This window comes from Coturnix japonica, chromosome 2 (genome assembly GCF_054131305.1).
Source record: "Coturnix japonica strain WE chromosome 2, WE-NBRP24, whole genome shotgun sequence".
Classification (NCBI taxonomy): Eukaryota; Metazoa; Chordata; class Aves; order Galliformes; family Phasianidae; genus Coturnix; species Coturnix japonica.
This window is the reverse complement of record NC_140664.1, coordinates 127476395-127494580: the sequence shown is the minus strand read 5'-3', so window position 1 is coordinate 127494580 and position 18186 is coordinate 127476395. Positions and strand designations below refer to the sequence as shown.

General features: G+C 38.9%; 1 protein-coding gene across 34 annotated transcripts in view; it reads left to right on the top strand.

Annotated features, from left to right (window-relative positions):
• Positions 1-18186, top strand: part of PARD3 (par-3 family cell polarity regulator) — a 424727-nt gene that overhangs the window by 126538 nt on the left and 280003 nt on the right. For all 34 annotated transcript variants that reach the window (XR_014943142.1, XR_014943141.1, XR_014943139.1 and 31 more), the window contains exon 3: positions 8881-9061. Coding sequence is in view for 30 of the 34 variants with exons in the window: in XM_085538903.1 (XP_085395029.1) it covers positions 8881-9061 (181 nt within the window). In the remaining 4 variants the exon portion in view is untranslated. The remainder of the gene's footprint in view (positions 1-8880; positions 9062-18186) is intronic.

The following is an 18186-nucleotide window of genomic DNA, read 5'->3' as shown; positions in this document are numbered from 1 at the left end:
CTTTTGGGGCCTTGCCCTCTTAAAAGAGGAAGCAAAATTTTATAGTGCTCTAAAATGTATGTAGAATTGCTTCCAAATTAATATTAAAAACATTGTTCTGAGTAGTTCATTTACATTCATTAGTGCTGAGGGGGCAAAACTGGAGGAGATGAAACCAGCTCATTCACATGCTCAGAGACGTACCTATTGCTTTCCACACACAGTGTGCTCTCTTACACTGCCATGTGTTCTTCACACACCTCTTAAAAATCAGAGTGGATATATTTTTTTCCTTTTTTCTTTTCAAAATGAGCTAAGGATATACCGTGGTAAATCATGTAATAATTTTGCAGAGTATGTGCTTAGCCTTGAAGGAGAGGGCTGTTTTCACAAAGGGACTTTAAAAGAAGTCTTTTCTGTGTAAATTGAGGATTTAAGGAAATAACAGGCTAGCGTTATATTCTGTACGCTTTCAAAGGAAGAGTCAGTGAAGAACTGACCCATTACGAAAACCCCATGATTAAAAAAATGTGATTGAAAAACTTTCTAATTTAGGACAGAGATATTTTCCCCAGCTGCCCTCATATCGCAGATGTACGTGGATTTAAGCGTTTTGGTATTTGCTGTGTAGGGGAGCTGCAGCAACTAAAGAACTGAAGAAACCTCTGATTGTGATGTCTTCATTTTTGCTGAGGAGCATCTCTCTCTCTCGAGAAAAATATTGTTTAAAAGAAGTGAGAATGTTTTTCTTTATTCTTGCACTGCCGTTTTAGCTGAAGTTTTGTGCTTAGTTGAAAGTTGTGGAAATTATTTCTCTTTAGTCTTAATTAGGACACTTCCTTTTGCAATATTTTTGCTTTTTGGCTTTTGTGTGGCTGTCCCCACCTTCATAGGGGCAATAGCACAGTGGTGGCACTGCTGTCCCTTTGTGGGACTCAGCAGCTGCTGGTGTTGGTGACGGTTGGTACATGTTATGGAGCAGATTAGAAGCTGATTCAGACTGGCTGTGGAGCCTTCCTCAGCGTGGTTCAAATTATAGCATCGCAGCATTCAAGAACAGGAGTTAGAGTAACAAACCTTTCTTTCACCCATCCCTGGCCCCAGGTGAGTTTGCCCTGCCAATTAAAACCCCAGCTACTTGTGTATATCATCTTCTAGTACAGCATGTGATGTTCATGATATGGAGACTGCTTTGACCATTTATTTTTGCCTTGAATGCCTTCAGGCCATTTGGGATAGGGCTGGGGGTGTCTGTCTGTTGGAGATAACAGATGGAGCTAGAAGAATTTAACTGGTGTTAATGGCCACTGTCCAGCTCTGGAGTTGGTCCTGGTGGTCAGAAAGACTTTGCAGAATAAGGAGTTTGTGTGTTCTCTGTGTGTTCTTATCTGACAGACCACACATTTTACCTGGCAGCATGATGCTCATTCAGTACTTGATGCATAGCCTATATATCTGGTATAATGGCCTTAAGTTGTATCAGGGGAGGGTCAGGTTGGATATTAGAAAAAAATTATTCTTAGAAAGAGTGGTAATGCATTGGAACAGGCTGCCTAGGGAAGTGATGAAGTCACTGTCTCTGGAGGTCTCAAGAAAGTAGATGTGGCACTGAGGTATGTGGCTTAGTGGTCATGATGGTAACGGTTTGGTGATTGGATGATCTTAGCGGTCTTCTTCAACCTTTATGATTCTATGATATTCAAAGACTGAGGGCATGAAAAAGCAAATCCAGCCAACTTGACTGAAAGCTCAGTGGCACCTTCCACTGTCTATCTGTCTTATCTATCTATCTATCTATCTATCTATCTATCTATCTATCTATCTATCTATCTATCTATCTATCTATCATCAAGAAGGACCTGGACAAACTTGAGAGGAGGGCTCATTCTGACCTCATAAAGATCAACAAGTCGAAGTGAAACATCCTGCACCTGGGTCTGGACAGTCTGAAGCACAAATACAGCTTTGACTGAGAATGTTTGTGAGGAGAATGATTTGGGGGTGTTGCTCGATGGAAGACTCAACATGAGCTGGCAACGTGTGCATGCATCCCAGAATACTAATCATATCCTGGGTTGCATTGAGAGAACTGTGACCAGTAGGTTGCAGGAGGTCATGCTGCCCCTCTATTCTGCTCTCATGAGACCCCACCTGAAGTACTGCATCCAGTTCTGGGGCCCACAACACAAGAACTGCATGGAGCTGTTGCAGTGGTTCCAGAGGAAGGCCACGAAGATGATCTCAAACTGAAGTGCTTCCCCTGTGGGGACAGACTGAGAGAGCTGGGGCTCTTCAGCCTGGAGAATAGAAGGCTCCGGGGGAACTTAATAGTGATCTTCCAGTAACTGAAGAGGGCCTACAAGAAAGATGGGGAGGGACTCTTTGTAAGGGAGTGTAGGGACAGGATGAGGGGAAAAGGCTTTAAACTGGAAGAAGGTAGATTTAGACTAGATATTAGGAAGACATTCCTTACTGTGTGGATGGTGAGGCACTGGAACAGGTTGCCCAGAGAAGGTGTGGATGCTCCCATCCTGGAGGCATTCTAGGCCAGGCTTAATGGGGCTTTGAGCAACCTGATCTAGTGAGAGCTGTTTCTGCCTATAGCAGTGGGGTTGTAACTGGATAAACTTAAAGGTCCCTTCATACCTAAAACATGCTATGATTCCACAATGTATCTATCTGCCCTCAGAATACTCTTAATGCTTACCATATTATTAATTGGTCTAAGTCTCAGCCTGAATTAAACCTTGGAGGCCCAGTAGGGAGCAATTCAGTTAGAAAAGATACATAGTGCTTTGCATGGTGCCATTGCTGTGCTTGTTTTTAGGCTGTTGCTCGGCAGTAGAGGAGAGAGGGGAGGAAAAGTCGTTTAAAAACATGTCATCTTAAACTAATATATTTTTAAAATAGTCTGGTAAATTACAGTATAGTATCTAAAACTGTATTTAATTCCTACTGGGAGAAGATTAGATTGCAATTTAATATTGCTTCTAGAATTCCTCAAATCAAAGTGCTGTAGGAAATGAATAATCAAAAGCAATGTTTTAATAAAAACCTTGTATATTTACTTCAGAATCACTTCCTAGATTTAAAGAAATATGAAAGCAGCAGATTCTTAAACTATCTGTAAAATTAAAGTGTCTTTTGAATTAATAGATGAATTCTAATGTTGAAAAGATTATTTAACTTGGTATTTTATGCTAAGCTCGGTAAGAGAAGGATATTTACTTAGTCAGCAGATTTAAGAATGAATTTCTATTAGACCTATGATGCATTTTCCAGCAGTGATTATTTTGTACTTTGGGATTTTGAGGGGGCAGAATATATTCAGCAAATGCAGAGTCTTGTACCTGGGCTGGAAAGCCTACACAGCAGTACAGGCTGAGAGCTCATTGCCTGTGGTGTAGGAACTGACCTGGTGGGCTGCCTGGGGACAACTATCCTGGGCTTTAAGAGCAAGTGTGTAGCAGGTTGAAAAGAAGTGACTCTTTCCCTCTGCTTTTGCAGTACTTGATTTCTCCAGTACAAAAAGACCTTTATGCTGACCCAGCCAGAAGTACCGGGTGGATGTATTTAAGGGTTGGAAGAGAACACAGACTGAGACCTGAGCGATCTCTGAAGGTTCCTTCCAGTTTAAGGTTTTCAGTGATTCTCCATGAGATTATGCTTTTGAGTAATTCATGTATATCTAATACAATGTGTCAATTTGATAATAGAACCTGACCCTTGAAATGACCTTCATATGTTTTCAAAAGCAATAATGCAGTAAAGCTGAGAGAATGCCAGTTGTGCTCCCTTCTATCTGACTTACTTTGACTAGTTGCTACTGAGAGCTCGTTCTGGCTTACAACTGAAGCTCATGAATTATCATAGATAAAGATTTTCTTGAAATTATGAAGACTTGTGCTTCAGTTCAGCTATAACTTTGAATTTAAACTGTACTTCCCTTTTTTCTTATTTTGAAATGTTGGGTGATCTGTAAGTCCGTATTGAGGGACTCAGGACACAGGTTGGAGATATAGCACAGGATGCGTCCGATAATTTCTTTCTTTTAATCAGTCCTTTTTATGTCTGCAGACAGAAGTGCCTTATTTGTTAAAATGTCCCATTTTCTGCATTTCATCTTACCAGTTCATTGATACAGTAGTTATATTAAATGGGCTTTTAATGAGCCATGTAAAAAAGTGAAGCTCAAGGAATGATAGGTATTTAGTTGTGCCATGTTGTCATTAAAGTCAGTTTAGAAAGCCAACATGCTGATTTTATATTTAGAATCTTTTGCATCTAAATTACAATTAGAGGATACCTTGCTAATTATTGTCCAGAATTTGTCTTTCTTCCTCTTATATTCATTTGCTCATTTACATGTTTAACGACTTGCATTTCTGGACACTTTGGGCTCTGAGGTGCCATTAGTTGGAATTTGATTTACTGCTGGGCCTTATGCAACAAGACTTCATTAGTTCTGCTTTGTAGTATACACAGAGCAGTGGTCCATGCTGTCTGCTTTGGGTTATTGCCAGTTGGTATTTGATATTTGTTGGCATTCTCTTCACTTGTGCTCACTACAAGGGAAATGGACAGTTGGTTAGGTGGTACAGGTGCTTAAGCCTGCACAACTGTCTGGAGAAGATTTTGGCTAAGGGAAAGATGCCTCAGAGGTGTACTCCTGCAGTCTGTTGAAAGCAGAAAAATAACCTCATGTGTGAAAGGCAGTTCCATATGTGGAAGGCTATCCTGTGGGAGAAGATGTGTAGCAAACTCCAGAAGAACCCAGCAGCTGTGTAAAGGAAGCCCACATCTGGAAATCATTATGTGGGACAGTGGGGAGGGAGTGGCTCAGCCAGAGGGATGGAGGCTGCTGGGTACTCAGCAGGTCAGCTGCAGAGTGCAGGGCTATGAACAAAGGAGCAAATTGGGAATGTCTGAATTTACAGGTTTTGGAGAGATGCTTAGGAATATGTAAAATACAAGTGATCATTTTTTCTGTCTTGCATGTCATAGGAAAAATACAGGTAGACATTCTGGCTTTATGGGTTTTTGTGAAGTAGAGGATTTCTGGTTTTGGATGAACTAATTGCACTGTAAGACTGATGAATTGTTTTATATGGTCGTAGTATTTAATCAAATTGTAAACAAGTCTTGCTGGTGTGATTTTTTTTTAAATTTTTTTAAATCCAGTTAATTAAAATTCAAGTACTTAATCTAGTGTATTAATTAAGACTTCATATGTGTTTACTAATTTTTAATTATCTTAGAATCAAAGGAAATTGTAATAATGAATGTTGGAATGAAAACTGCTGCTGATCTGTCAGTAGTAGAATAAATCATCCTTCTTGCTTTTTATTTATATGAGTATATATAACCTGTCTAGTGTGATATGTCCAGTCCTGGATGAAGGAAAAGTTCATGATGGATTCCCATTCACAAGTTGCTAAAGACTGGAGATAAGTGCTGGGGAAACTGACAGAACATTTCCATAGGTGGTAATCTAAACAAAGCAACTCTCTTTGTATCTGTAACTGCAGCAGAATATAAAACACGTTTTTTTTGTTTGTTTTTTTTTCTTGGAAAAACTAAGACATGCTTTCACTGAAGACTAAATTCTCAGCCTGTTCAAACTGCTGTTTTTTTCCTATGCCAGTTTACATTGATGAAGAATGTGGATCTGTATTGAGATCTCTTTTATATTGCTATTATAATCGGAAATGTAAACATGTCAGTCTGAATTAAGCCTACCATTTATTAAATTTGTTGGATAACAGAGTGGTTTTCTGCTACTGAGTTTTATTTCTTACTTCCAAATTTTTTATTCAGTGATTGAAAACTGCAAGCAGTGTGTCCTGCTGTAGCCTGTTAACTATAGCTTCAGTCCTTTGAGTTCAGATTGAGGTCCCATGGATTGGTGGGGTGGGGGATTTTGGCTTGAAATATCTTTGCTACTATTAGAACTGTTTTTACTTATTTATTGCTGTTGCTGATATGACTTTGGTTTCTCAACAGATGCTGTTATTTTCAGACACAATAGTCATCTTTGTTCTCTGTGCTCTTTCTAAAGCTGGTATTTAAAGCCTATCAAAATTTGATCAGTTTGCCATTGACTTGAAGGCTACAAACAGCTACTCTAGTGGTCTGTGTTATGTCCTTTGCCAGATTAGCACCATTTATGTGGCCCTTGATTGTGACTAGAACCTCACTGACAGGTTATTTCTTCCCTGGCAGAAAGCATCTGTTACTGCTGTGGTTTCTCAGTGGGTCCAATGACCTCCTGGTATGGCTTGTGTCCAAGTATCCCTAGGGATTCTCTTAATGTTTGTCACCATGGTAGTGACACCATGGGCTTGTGGGCTTCACAAAGTACAGCCGCACGTTACTCCTTATGTCACTCCTCAAGGAATTGCCTTTGAGGAAAAATATTGGATAATCCAGAAGATAATGGTCAGTATTTGATTATGGTGAAATATGTTTTGTTGGTCCTTGATTTCTGTAATCTCACTGCCACCCTAAGAGTGGAATACCAAGCTCTGGAAGTCAAGCTCAAAGCTGGAATTCACTGTCTTTCTGTCCTCAAGATTTGCTTGTTATTAGAGATGCCACTATTGCAGAATTGAATGCAAAGCTAATTAGGATTGGAGTAAGCTATCATGGCTTGTGTTTCTTTGCAGGTTATATGCAAAAATGTTGCAACTCGGTATGCTTTTTATTGGAACTGAAGCCTTTTGAATGTTTGATGCTGTCAAAATGGCGAATTACCTGCTAAAATATCTAAGATCAAAAGCTGAGCTTGAAATGAGAAGCATTTTGTTTTAGATGTTCTGAAGTCATAGGTTGTAAGCTGCTTGGAACAGGCAGAAAACTGGAGGCAACTTTCAGCAGAACATACATGTGTATATATATATTGATATGAACATACTTTTAAATGTATTTAATGTAGTCACAAATCCCTGCAGGAGCATGCAGTGATATTTTTCAGTTAGCCTCAAAGGAGCAGAATGTAATTTGGGGATTTATCTTGATACACGCTGTGGAAAGTAGAAGATTTGATGCTTCATCCTTGGAATCCTTAAGCTCATCCTTTGTGTACCAATACCTTCCACATTTTCACTTGTGGATTAATTTATTTTCAGTTGCTGCAGATTGATAATTAGCTGTTATACAAAGCGGTCAAATTGTTACAAGTGTAAAGTGTGCTGCTTTTGAGAAATGTGCTCCAATTTGTATAAACATCGGTATTTCTCAGCATGTTACTAAATTAGCTGTCTCATACTACTGATGTACTGATGTTTCAGGTGTTGTCCCTCTTGGTACTATCTCATCATGTACAGGTTTCTCAAGTATAGAATGGTGAATCATTTATTAAAACCACTCAGTCTATCTGCTGTTTCTGCCTGTTTTCCTTCTGCTGCCTACCTTCCAAATAGCCCTGCAGAGAGCACTGACTTTCACCCATTACTGATTTGTTCTTTCTCTTTTGCACATGCCAGAGCCTAAATTTGCATTAGGAATGGAATTATTGGCAGCAGCTTGCTGCTCTGCAGTTTCAAAACCACTCATTAAAATAAAAAATAAAAAATAATAATAATAAAAAATGTTAATGCCTGAAAGTAGCTTCAAAAGCTCCATTCCCAAATGACTTCCATTTGGGCTTCCAGTTGCAGTTTTTAATTTTTATTTATTTATTTATTTATTTATCTATTTATTTATTTATTAACCGATGTTTTCATAGGTCAGATTAGAGTTATGGGACCACGGTTAAAATCCGTAAGATGAGATGATGCCAAATTCACTCAAATTAAAAAAGAAAGAGAAAAAGAGAAAAAATGACTTCTCTGATTCCTTTAGGTTATGGGAAGCTTTAAGTGTTGTTAAAACAAACAATTTGCAGAGATTAGCGCAGGTTTAAGCTGATTTGCTCCATTTACCCTACCAATATGGTCAGAAGAACGTAATGCGTTCTTGGAAATTTCTTTCAGATATTACATTATAGATTGATTTATAGGCTGCAGAATGCTGTTATCCATAGGACTTCTTTACCTGTCTTGAAAATTAAATGTGTACAAGAGCTGGCCTTTTCCCTTTCAGTAGATTGCTAAAAATAAAACGGGAGAAATGATTTTCAAATAAAAGCATTCAGATATAGTGGGAAAAATGTCAGATTTACCAAAAAAGCCATGATGTTTTTCCTGTTTCTCTCACAATGGTGAGCACAGGTTTAGCAAATCAGAATTAAATTAATGACTTGGCTATGTTACAAATTGGGCTTCAGCTTTTATGCTTTTCTTGGAAAATCTGAATGCAAACAATGGAAATATTTCTGGAAATTTGACTAGTAAGATTTTGCAAGTGAAGCCTGCGGCAGGAATCGTGCTAGTAGATATTAATAGATGTCAGACTAATAGATGATAACGTAACTTGTAGTGATTTGATCCCTGTAGGATCACTTCGTACTTTGTAGCTCTCAGTATGTATTAACATCTTATTGTGTGTTTTTATTCAGTAAAGTTGCGTAATTGCCAGTGGTTTGACTTTGTAACAGTGATGCATAGAGAGGTATCAGAAGGCAGATAGTAACCTCCAGTGCACAGGCTTCGAGTGCTTTCTGAGCTACTGGATGAGATTGAGGGGTTTGCTGGGAAAGATGAGACTGCATTTCCTGGCTTGGCACCACTTGCTCTGTGCTCGCAGTGCTGGGGTCTGTGCTGTGTTAGAGCTGCTGGCCCCTTGCCCTGCCTTGGGCACAGCTGTCTTTCTTTGGGCTGGGGTTGTGGTCTAGGCATCAATTTGAGTCAGTGCTTATGGGCATTCTTTATGATGGGAAGAAATGATAAAATGCTCGTATCCACTGGCACTTTGATGTTGCTCAAGGTTTCTTATTAACAGTAGATTAAATGTCGTTTGCAGCTGGTGGCTGTGTTTGATGAGCAAGATCCTCACCATGGAGGCGATGGCACCAGCGCCAGCTCAACAGGCACGCAGAGTCCCGAGATTTTTGGCAGTGAGTTGGGGTCCAACACAGCATCGGCCTTTCAGCCCTACCAAGCAACAAGTGAAATTGAGGTCACCCCTTCAGTCCTCCGTGCAAGTAAGTCAATGTGCTCCATATCTCAGTGTGTTTCATCTTCACTTCTGAGGATGCCAAGTGTTCTTACCCATTCATGCAGCTAAAAAGGTGATTCATTATCTATCCTTATTGAAATCTGATCAAAATTGAGAAATGGCTTTAATGCTGGTTGCATTCAAGTATAAATAAACCTTTCTGTTTTAATAAATTATTTATAAGCTGCTTTTAGGAGCAATAAACTCTTTCTGCTGCCAGATTAAAATTGTCCTAACACTGAAGATCACAGCAGAATTTCTAAAGGCAGTTGCTGCATGCTGTATTTTTCAGTTTGCCAGTTTTATTGCATTTAATGAAGAAAAGGGTAAAAATCTAGTAAGGCAGGAGCACTTTCTACTGAACCTCTTATGGTTGCTAGGTTATGCTCATCACCTTTCCTTAAAAACACCTTGCAATACATGCATTTACTGTGATGGAAAAATATACTTTTCTAAAAAAGTAAACCATAGCCAGTAAAATCCCTTTATTTTCTTTATTTTGAAATGTAGACTAGTTGCAAACCCACAAAGTATTAACTATATATAGATCAGTGTTCTTGTTTGGGAAGGATTCTGAGTATTTCAGCTTACTAAAAAGGAAAAAAAAAAAAAAAAGCCAAATGACATTTACAGTGCAGTTTTCATTGTTGTTATATCTATCATGCAAGCAAGACAATTTTACTCTGAACAATGTACCAATCTTCCTTGTGCTATGTGTCATTTCCTCCACTGAGGTTTTGAAGTAGTGATGCCATTCCAGAAAATTCATAGCAGAGGTTCACATCAGTCAGTCTTTTGATATTCTGCTGTCTTTTAAAAAATGATTTGTAATTCCCATGAGATTACTTTTCTGTAGGCGTTCCTCTAATGGATAAAATGTATGTTTTAGTAGAGAGGTAAAAACACAAATGGAAAAGTTACAACTCTCTGTTTAAAGTTTGAAGGGTTTTGTTCCAAAGTGTTTTCTGTAAAAATAAGAGAACAATGTTTAGGAATTAGGTTATGAAGGCTTGAATGCATATCGTTTAAAGTTATGACTGTGTTTAATTAAAATACAGAATTAAATTAGGGAAAGAATAAATGGCAGACAAGAAAAAAAAAAAGCATCCTGGAATTCCAAGGCCCTTTGGTTTTTCTGTCATTGGAGTATGCCGCTGCTAAATGCATATCTCAGTTCAGTATGTAAGACAAAAAGCTGTCCTTCTGACTTCTCAGCTTGGGGTGTCTCAGAGCAGATAATACGTACACATTTTCTCCTTAGTGTGATCATGTGGTGTACTTCAGTATGTCAATGTTAGTGCATCGAAATCATATGGCGCAGATAAAATTCAGTGATATGTTGGACAGCTCACTTATCTTTGATGTCATTCTGGACAATATGTGTAATACTTGGCCAAATCACTGGCTGCTAAAATGACCAAAAATTGCTTGGAGACCCAGCAATACAAAGGTCTGTAGAAACATGTAAGAGTTTTAAAACTGTTGATAAGCATTATAGCTCTTTTGACGCATTTTTAATAAAATAAAATGGGTGAAATGATTTGTCATAAATGTTATTACAAATCAGAGATGTTGTCTTACCTAGCTATTGCTTTTTTTTTTTTTTTTTTTTTACTGGATCCCAGTCCAGTAATATTATCCCATATTAAACCTACCTTTATCAAGAATTTCATTTAAATATACATTGAAAACGGAAATAATATCCCTATTGTATTTCCTTTATAATTTGTGAAGTGAAGCATAGCATACAAATGGTATTCTCAGTATTTCAAATAATTATCTTCTTACTGTGTAAGTTCTATTCAGCAAATAAAACCCATCCAGTTTTGTGGTAGATGCAGATCCCGATTATTACATGTTGACAAGGTCATATATCTATTAATTGGATTGGAGATGGGATACAAAATTGCTGTAATTATTGTAATTTTCTAGCTAATTGCAGGGTTGGCGGTGAATATTTTACTTCTAACAAATGAAAAACAGTATTCCGCCTGAAATTGGTTTACAGCATTTTAGACATTTTGTTTTATGTCCCTGGTGCTTTTTGCTGGCGGGCTGCACTCTGCTCCTGGTGCCCAGGTTCTGTCCTTTTTGGAGCCGCTCACCTGCGGTGTGAGGCTGGGGCGTCCCCGCATGGACACCACTGGAGCGGGGCGCCAGGGGGCTGAGATTTCTCTTTGTTCTGGTTGCCATGCCACCCCTTTGTTTGTTTATAGATCGCGCCACTGTGCCTTCTCAGCAAGGGAAAGGTTAGCTAGATCAGGTCCAGCTGGAGAAGTAATATTCAGCTGGATTCCCTCTTTTCCCATGCACAAACATAGCCTGTACTTTGCACGCAGGGGGTTGTATCAAATTGAATCTTCCCATCTAACTGTGGAAACAAAAATGATGCTGGTCTATACCCCCTATGTTTTTTTGCGTTGGGAAAATGTACTTCATCGATGAAAGCAGCTGGCTTACACTCATTATCTGGCTCTTTCACTTTTTTTTTGTTGTTTTTCTGTAACCTAAGTTAAACTTCCCATTGTTGTATTTCATCCCTTGAGCTGCATTATTTTTTGAGCGTGAGGAATACAAGGCGTGTTTTGTGTGAGCCCACGTGCTTTCTGAGCAGAGGCTGGAAACTCGCTGCGGAAGATTGTTAAAGCGGACTGATGTTTATTCCCTGCTGAAATCTAAACTCGAGGCGCAGGTGAAAATTGCTAAACCTAATGAGCAATTTGGCAGATAAGACAGGATGTCAGGCAGTGACAGTTCAGCAGTGGGTGCACTGCCTGTGAACCAAGTTGTTTATTTCACAGTACTGCATTTAAATACTGTAAATAAAATTCCTTTTCAACTACATAAGGTATTATGAAAAGGGCCATCCCTTTGTCTAGATTTTCTTTTAAGTTATTTAGCTTTATTAGATAACCAAGGGTGGCCCTAGTTCTTGGACTTGGCATGATTATACATTACAAATCTCTCTGAATGTTTCAGTAGTTACATTTAAAAATCATTTTTAACATAAAACATTATTTGGAAAACATTTTAGGAGAGGTTGAGAGGACTGATTTTTTCTGAGTTCAGAGGAGAGAAAGGCAATTTAGAGAACCTTCCTTTTTTTAGCTTTAGCTTTTAGATAAAATGCATCTTATAGGAGATAATGAAGAAGGTGAAGCAAGACTTCTCGCCTGCATGCATATTGTCTGGAGGCAATAAACACATGTTGCAACAAGGAAAATTCCAGTTTTTTAAGGAATGGACACAGCTACCAGTAAGGTTCTCCTAAAGGCTGGAGTTGAGCATCTCCTGCAGTACTGTCTGGAGGACTCAGAAATTACAAAGAGCCAGCTGGAAGTGGTACACTTCTGCAATGCATTTTCTCAAGTGATCTATACCAGATATTTTAATAGGACTCAGGATATCAGTTTCATATTCTGTTCTCAGAAACACAGTGTGGCAAAAATGCCTAAGATGAGAATATTATGCTGTGAGCACACAGCTGGCTGCAAAGACGTGCTAGCCATGTCGAACAGCAAATAACATGCTGCAGTTTCACGTCTTTGTCTACCCAGCAGCATACCTTTTGCTCTGAGGTCACCTGCGTGCATGCATGTTCTTACCTTACAATGGAAACAAGCCTGTTTCTCACAGGTAGGAGCGTGCATGCAGACTGCCACTCTAAATTAGTTGCTACATTGAAGTTCATGACCTTGCTTGTCTTTGAATTTGTGCATCTCTCTGAGCCCCGTGAGCAGTTTTTAGTAGTTCACTGGCAAATTAAGTGGACATATCAAATATAGCTCCTGAGGACTCTCTTAGGTTAAGGACTGTTCAGTATTTTAATAAATCTGAACTGGAATACAGGGCATTGCATAAAAAGTGAAGATGGGCTGTCAAGTACTTTGAAAGTCAAGGCTTCAGTTCAGCCTTCATACATTTATAAACTATTCTGAAATAAGTGAGATGCAGTCACTACATCTAGAAAGGAAAAAGTAATTTGCAAAACAATACTAGTGAGCAGCTCACCACACAGTACTGTGAAAAGGCTTTGTGCATAGTTATAGTGCCATTGGGCTTCAAGTTCTGCCACCAAGTGCTCCTGTGGGATCACAAAGGTAGGTCTAAGCAGGAATGAAGAATCTGGGGTGACAAGCTGTGGTGTCAGACTTGGAGAAATCATAAACTTGTCAAGGAACAGGAAGATACATTGAAGACTGTGACCAAGTTTTGGAAGGACTGATTTATTAAAATAAAATTGATAGGATCCAATTCTTCAAATATATATTAATTTTATCTTGATCTCCATGTCTAGTAAGGGAAGGTTAGCTGACATTTCCTGGGGAAAAGTCATTTTTTATAATCTGTAGGCTAATAAGATTTTCTTACAGGTTTTACAACAAACAAGTCTTTGTGGGAAAGTTTCCGAGGCATCTTCTGGTCACAGCTAAGCAGTGTCATGTGCTATGCTGTAAGGCAGGAAGGCAGTCGCTATGGTAGACTTATCCGGCTCCTGGTCATGCCATTGGCTTATTTTACTTTATTTTACTTATTTTACTTATTTTACTTATTTTATTTTATAAACACAGGCAAGCCACTGCTTGCATCCCTTGTTAAATATGCATCTTTTCTTGGCATCTCACAATCAGTGCTCAAAAAATCCAATACTAAGCAAAACAGCTTAAGGTATGAGTGCATAAATAAATGTGTGAATTTCAATACTTCAAAATTACATTTAATTGTGTACTTCTCTGATTTGCTACAAGTATCTATCTAATATACCCCAAATGCATATTCTAAAATTAATTTGTTATTATCTATAATGCCTTTGTTTAAGAGATTGGAGCACTGCATGTTAACTAGCAAAGAATTGCAGAGTAAGTTTATATGTATTTCAGCTTCAAAAATGATCATAGAATCACCAAGGTTGGAAAAGACCTCCAAGATCAGGTAGACTATCATGTCCCTGCTCCTGCTGGCTACACTATTTCTAGTACAAGCCAGGATGCCATTGACCTTCTTGGCCACCTGGTTATACTGCTGGCTTATGTTTAGCCAAGTGTTGACACACTCAGGTCCATTTCTTCCTCACATCTTTCCAGCCACCCTGCCCCAAGCCTGTACTGTTGCCTGAGGTTGTTGTGGCCAAAGTGCAGTATCCAGCACTTGATCTTGTTGAACTTCCTCCTACTAGCCTCAGCCCATCTATCAAGCCAGTTCATATTCCTCTGAAGAGCCTTCATACCACCATGCAGATAGACAGTTCCTCTCAACTTGGTGTCATCTGCAAACCTACTGAGTGAATCCTCAGTCCCCTCATCTAGGTCAACAATAAAAATATTAAACATTACAGGTCCCAATACCAACTCCCAGGGAACACCACTTGTTACCAGATGCCAGATGGATTTAACTCCAATCAATACCACTCTCTCTGCCCAGCCTTCTACCCAGTACTTTACTCAGCAAAGGATGTACATATCTAAGCCTTGGTCTGCCAGCTTCTCCAGGAGAATATTGTAGGAGACACTGTCAAAGGCTTTGATGAATTCTAAATAAACTATGTAAACAGCCTTTCCCTCATCCACCAGGTGGGTCACTTGATCAGAGAAGGGGATCAGGTTGGTTAAGCAGGACCTTATACATCGAAATATACTCATTTTCAAGTGTTGAAAAACTAAGGAAAGAGATTAGAAAAGGGAGGAAGAAAAAGGTGGTTTTTTCAAAAGCGTATGTCTGGAGCTCTATGGGATGCAGTTGTCTTTAAGGTCGAATAGCTGCTTACTAAATGTAGAGAAATTCAACCACATTTATAATGCAAGATTAGAGGAAAAGCTTGCTAGAGTCAATAGGAGACTTTCATTAGCTCTGGCAAGCTTTCAGTCAGGTCAGCTTTCCACACTGAGTTTCCTTGGTCAGAAACCCTCACTGGAACCAATGTGAAAATGAGATATTCAGGTATCCATCATTCCAGTGCAGTAATGGGAATGAATCCGTAATGATTTAATGACATCCATTCCCACTTCAATAACCTTGCTAGGTTCTCAGAGTTTTCCTTTTACCGCCTCAGATAATATTAAAAGAAGTTAAAGCTAAGGATTATGCCAAGCTGGATGAAGCTGAATAAGAGAGGTTTCCTATGTATCAGCTGGAGGAGAAGATGTGGCAGTGTCCATTTTCTCAACTTTGGGTGCTCTTGCCATTCAGGAATTCTTATTCACTTATCCCTGTACCTCCATCAGGGATGTGATTATTTTAAAGCCAGAGTTATTGAATCAAAAAATCAGTACCAGGTGCTGCTTTCTTCCATGAAACTAAATTTGTTCTCTCTGCAGTGCAGTTCTGACTTGAGTGATCTCCAGTTGGTGTTTTCTCCAAGTGTAGCGCTCTGCTGTTAATTTGGGATTGTTGAGCAGTTTAAAAACCATGTGTTTTTGATGAGACCGTGACACGTTTGTAAAAACAAATGGATTTTAAACTGCTTAAGTTTCTAAATTAACCTTTAATATCTTCAATCTTCTCCGTATATCATCAAACAAAATACTATAGCTTCTTGTAGGATTAAAAAAACACCGAAACCAATGAAGTAAAGAATTTTTGAACCTTCTGTATTGTCTAAAGGAAGCCTTTGTATTCATGGGGCAACTCAAGATTTCTTTCCATATGGTGAGAGATTCTTTCTTTGAGTATTGATAATGAGGAGTAATAAAAATATGGTATTGTATCTGATATCTGGGGTATTTTGTTTCATAGCTACAGAAATATAGTACAAGACAGGTAATAAGGAAGGGTTATGAAGATGTGAAGTACTGAATTTGAATAGTTTAAAAAGTCAGATTGGATTTTACTCTGAATTTGACATGTTAAATAGATTTAATGATCACTCGAACAAGAAGCTATTATGGAAATTGCAACTGTATCCAGAGAATGTTCCAAGATGTATGTGTGTTGTTGGCGGTGGTATTTTGTTTTCCCCATTCTTTGAATGAGCTGTAGTATGTATTTTTTTTTTTTTCCCCTTAAGGGAACTGTATGTATATGTAAATGTTTTGCCATTTTATCCAGGCAAACATCATAGAGTAGTTGCACCAGTCCATTATATTCTGTTAACATATCTTTCTTTCCATTGTGATAAAACTATTTGTTTGTGGAAAGAATTTATCATCACACATGTATCAGTAAGTATAATAACCATTTCTATACAAAATGTCTTGATTACTCCTCTGGTTCTTGTTACTTCACTGTAAGTAAACAAGAAGCAACATGGTGCAGTGAAGGAACATGAATCTGAAATGAGTAGAAAATGCCATTTCATAGTATAGTCAATCAACCTGTGTGTTTTTGTGTTTGTTTTTTTTCTAAATTGAGGGTTTGTGTATGTATTGTGCATTGGAGTCAGGTGTAACAGTCCCATTTATCCAACTTTTCCTGAAAAACCCAAACACAGTATTTATAGTTACCTATTCTAAAATGTGATAAACACTGTGCTTCAAGGCATCCTTAATATCCAGCACCACCAGCTTACAGGAGTGATGGGTATCCAGGTCTCATTTTGCTTTGCTTTGAGGCAGCGGCATCAGTCTCTGGGGGGTGTAGGGCTATCACGAATTACTTGCAGACAATTTTCCATCAGGAGGGGGTGCACAGTTTGTCAGATGTACTTCATAATTCAGTCAGTCTGAAGTGAGATGGTGGTACTAGAAGAGTATTGTAGGGTTGCAGAGCATTAAAGTGCTGTGGTTCTGTGCAGCCTGAACACTGGTCTCAAGCAAAACAGCAGCATACTCCCCACCCAAAAAAAAGCAGCCTCTGAGTTATGTTTTGACCAGAAGCCCAAGGCTGTAAGATATGCTTAGAATACATCCTTAATTACTCTGAATTTATGCTTCAGTGAGAGCATTATTGCTTGGTTTTGTTCTTAATTTACAAGAAACCCTGTTCCTCTCTCTATTGCATTTGCAGCACGTGAACTTACATGCTCTTTTTTCAGATGGGGACACATTTTGGAGATAGACCTTCTCTTTTGCTGATTACTGGGAAAAAAGTTGCTTTCAAATCTGTCTTTTGACAAGTGCTTTTGAGGGGGATGAAACAGTGACAGATGGCTGCTGGCTGAATAAGCTTGTTTTTAGTTTGTGCTTTATTTACTCTTATGCTCTGAATAGGGCTGAAAGATGATACAGAGATGAAGGAGTGGATGAGAAATAACACTCCATTAATTTATTGCTTGATTTCATACTTTTTAAAAGATCAATTTTGTCCCTTCTCCCACCCGTCTCTTGTAAATCTGAACTGAACTCTGTAAATAAGATGAGCACCAGCTTCAGAAATGTGCTGGGTTCATGTTAGGGGCAGATTAAGCATTTAGAGTGAGAGTACAGCATATATCTAGAACTTTCCTACAGATATTTTGGCTTGCCGTCCTGCTGTGCTGTGGGGGTAACAAGTTCAGCTCGTACCCAAGAGGTGAGGCAAGGACCCACCCACGGCTCTCCTGACAGCCTGGTGTGACCCAGCCCATGTCTCTGTCTGCGGGCAGAGCTCTGGGTCTTCCTCTCTATGAGACTGCATAGGTAGATCGAGTTCCTCTCCATGACACAATGACCACCTCCTGGGGTGGCTTTCATAGCCCAGGTTGATGCCAGAGCTCTGCTGCTGGGAGTTGGATTATGGATTATGGTAATTAATTCCATGAGCAGTTATGGATTTGTAGAAATGGGAAGTGATTATATAAATGGGAAGGGAGCTGGGGGGTGTGGAGTTTACAATCAAAAGCAAAAATGTTGTTTAGATTAACATAAAATCCTTGTGCTTCTCCTTCCATACACACAGTAAAGGGATGCACAAAGATAGTACATAGCTACTGTGTTATCTTCTGGAAGATGTGCATACAAGTTGGGGACCACACTTATGGAGGCAAACTTTTGATTAACCATTAAAACTTGGTCCTTAGTGGCTGTATTTGACTCAGCACTCATACAACATGCTTCACAACTGGAAGTAAAACTGGAAATTTTTTGGCAGTCTTGGGCAACAGCTGATTCAAAGCAGGCACAGTGGATGCAATGGATTTCCACAGACTGCAGGTTCTGCTTTATGAGGTAAAGAACCAACTCAGCCTTCATCTTTGGG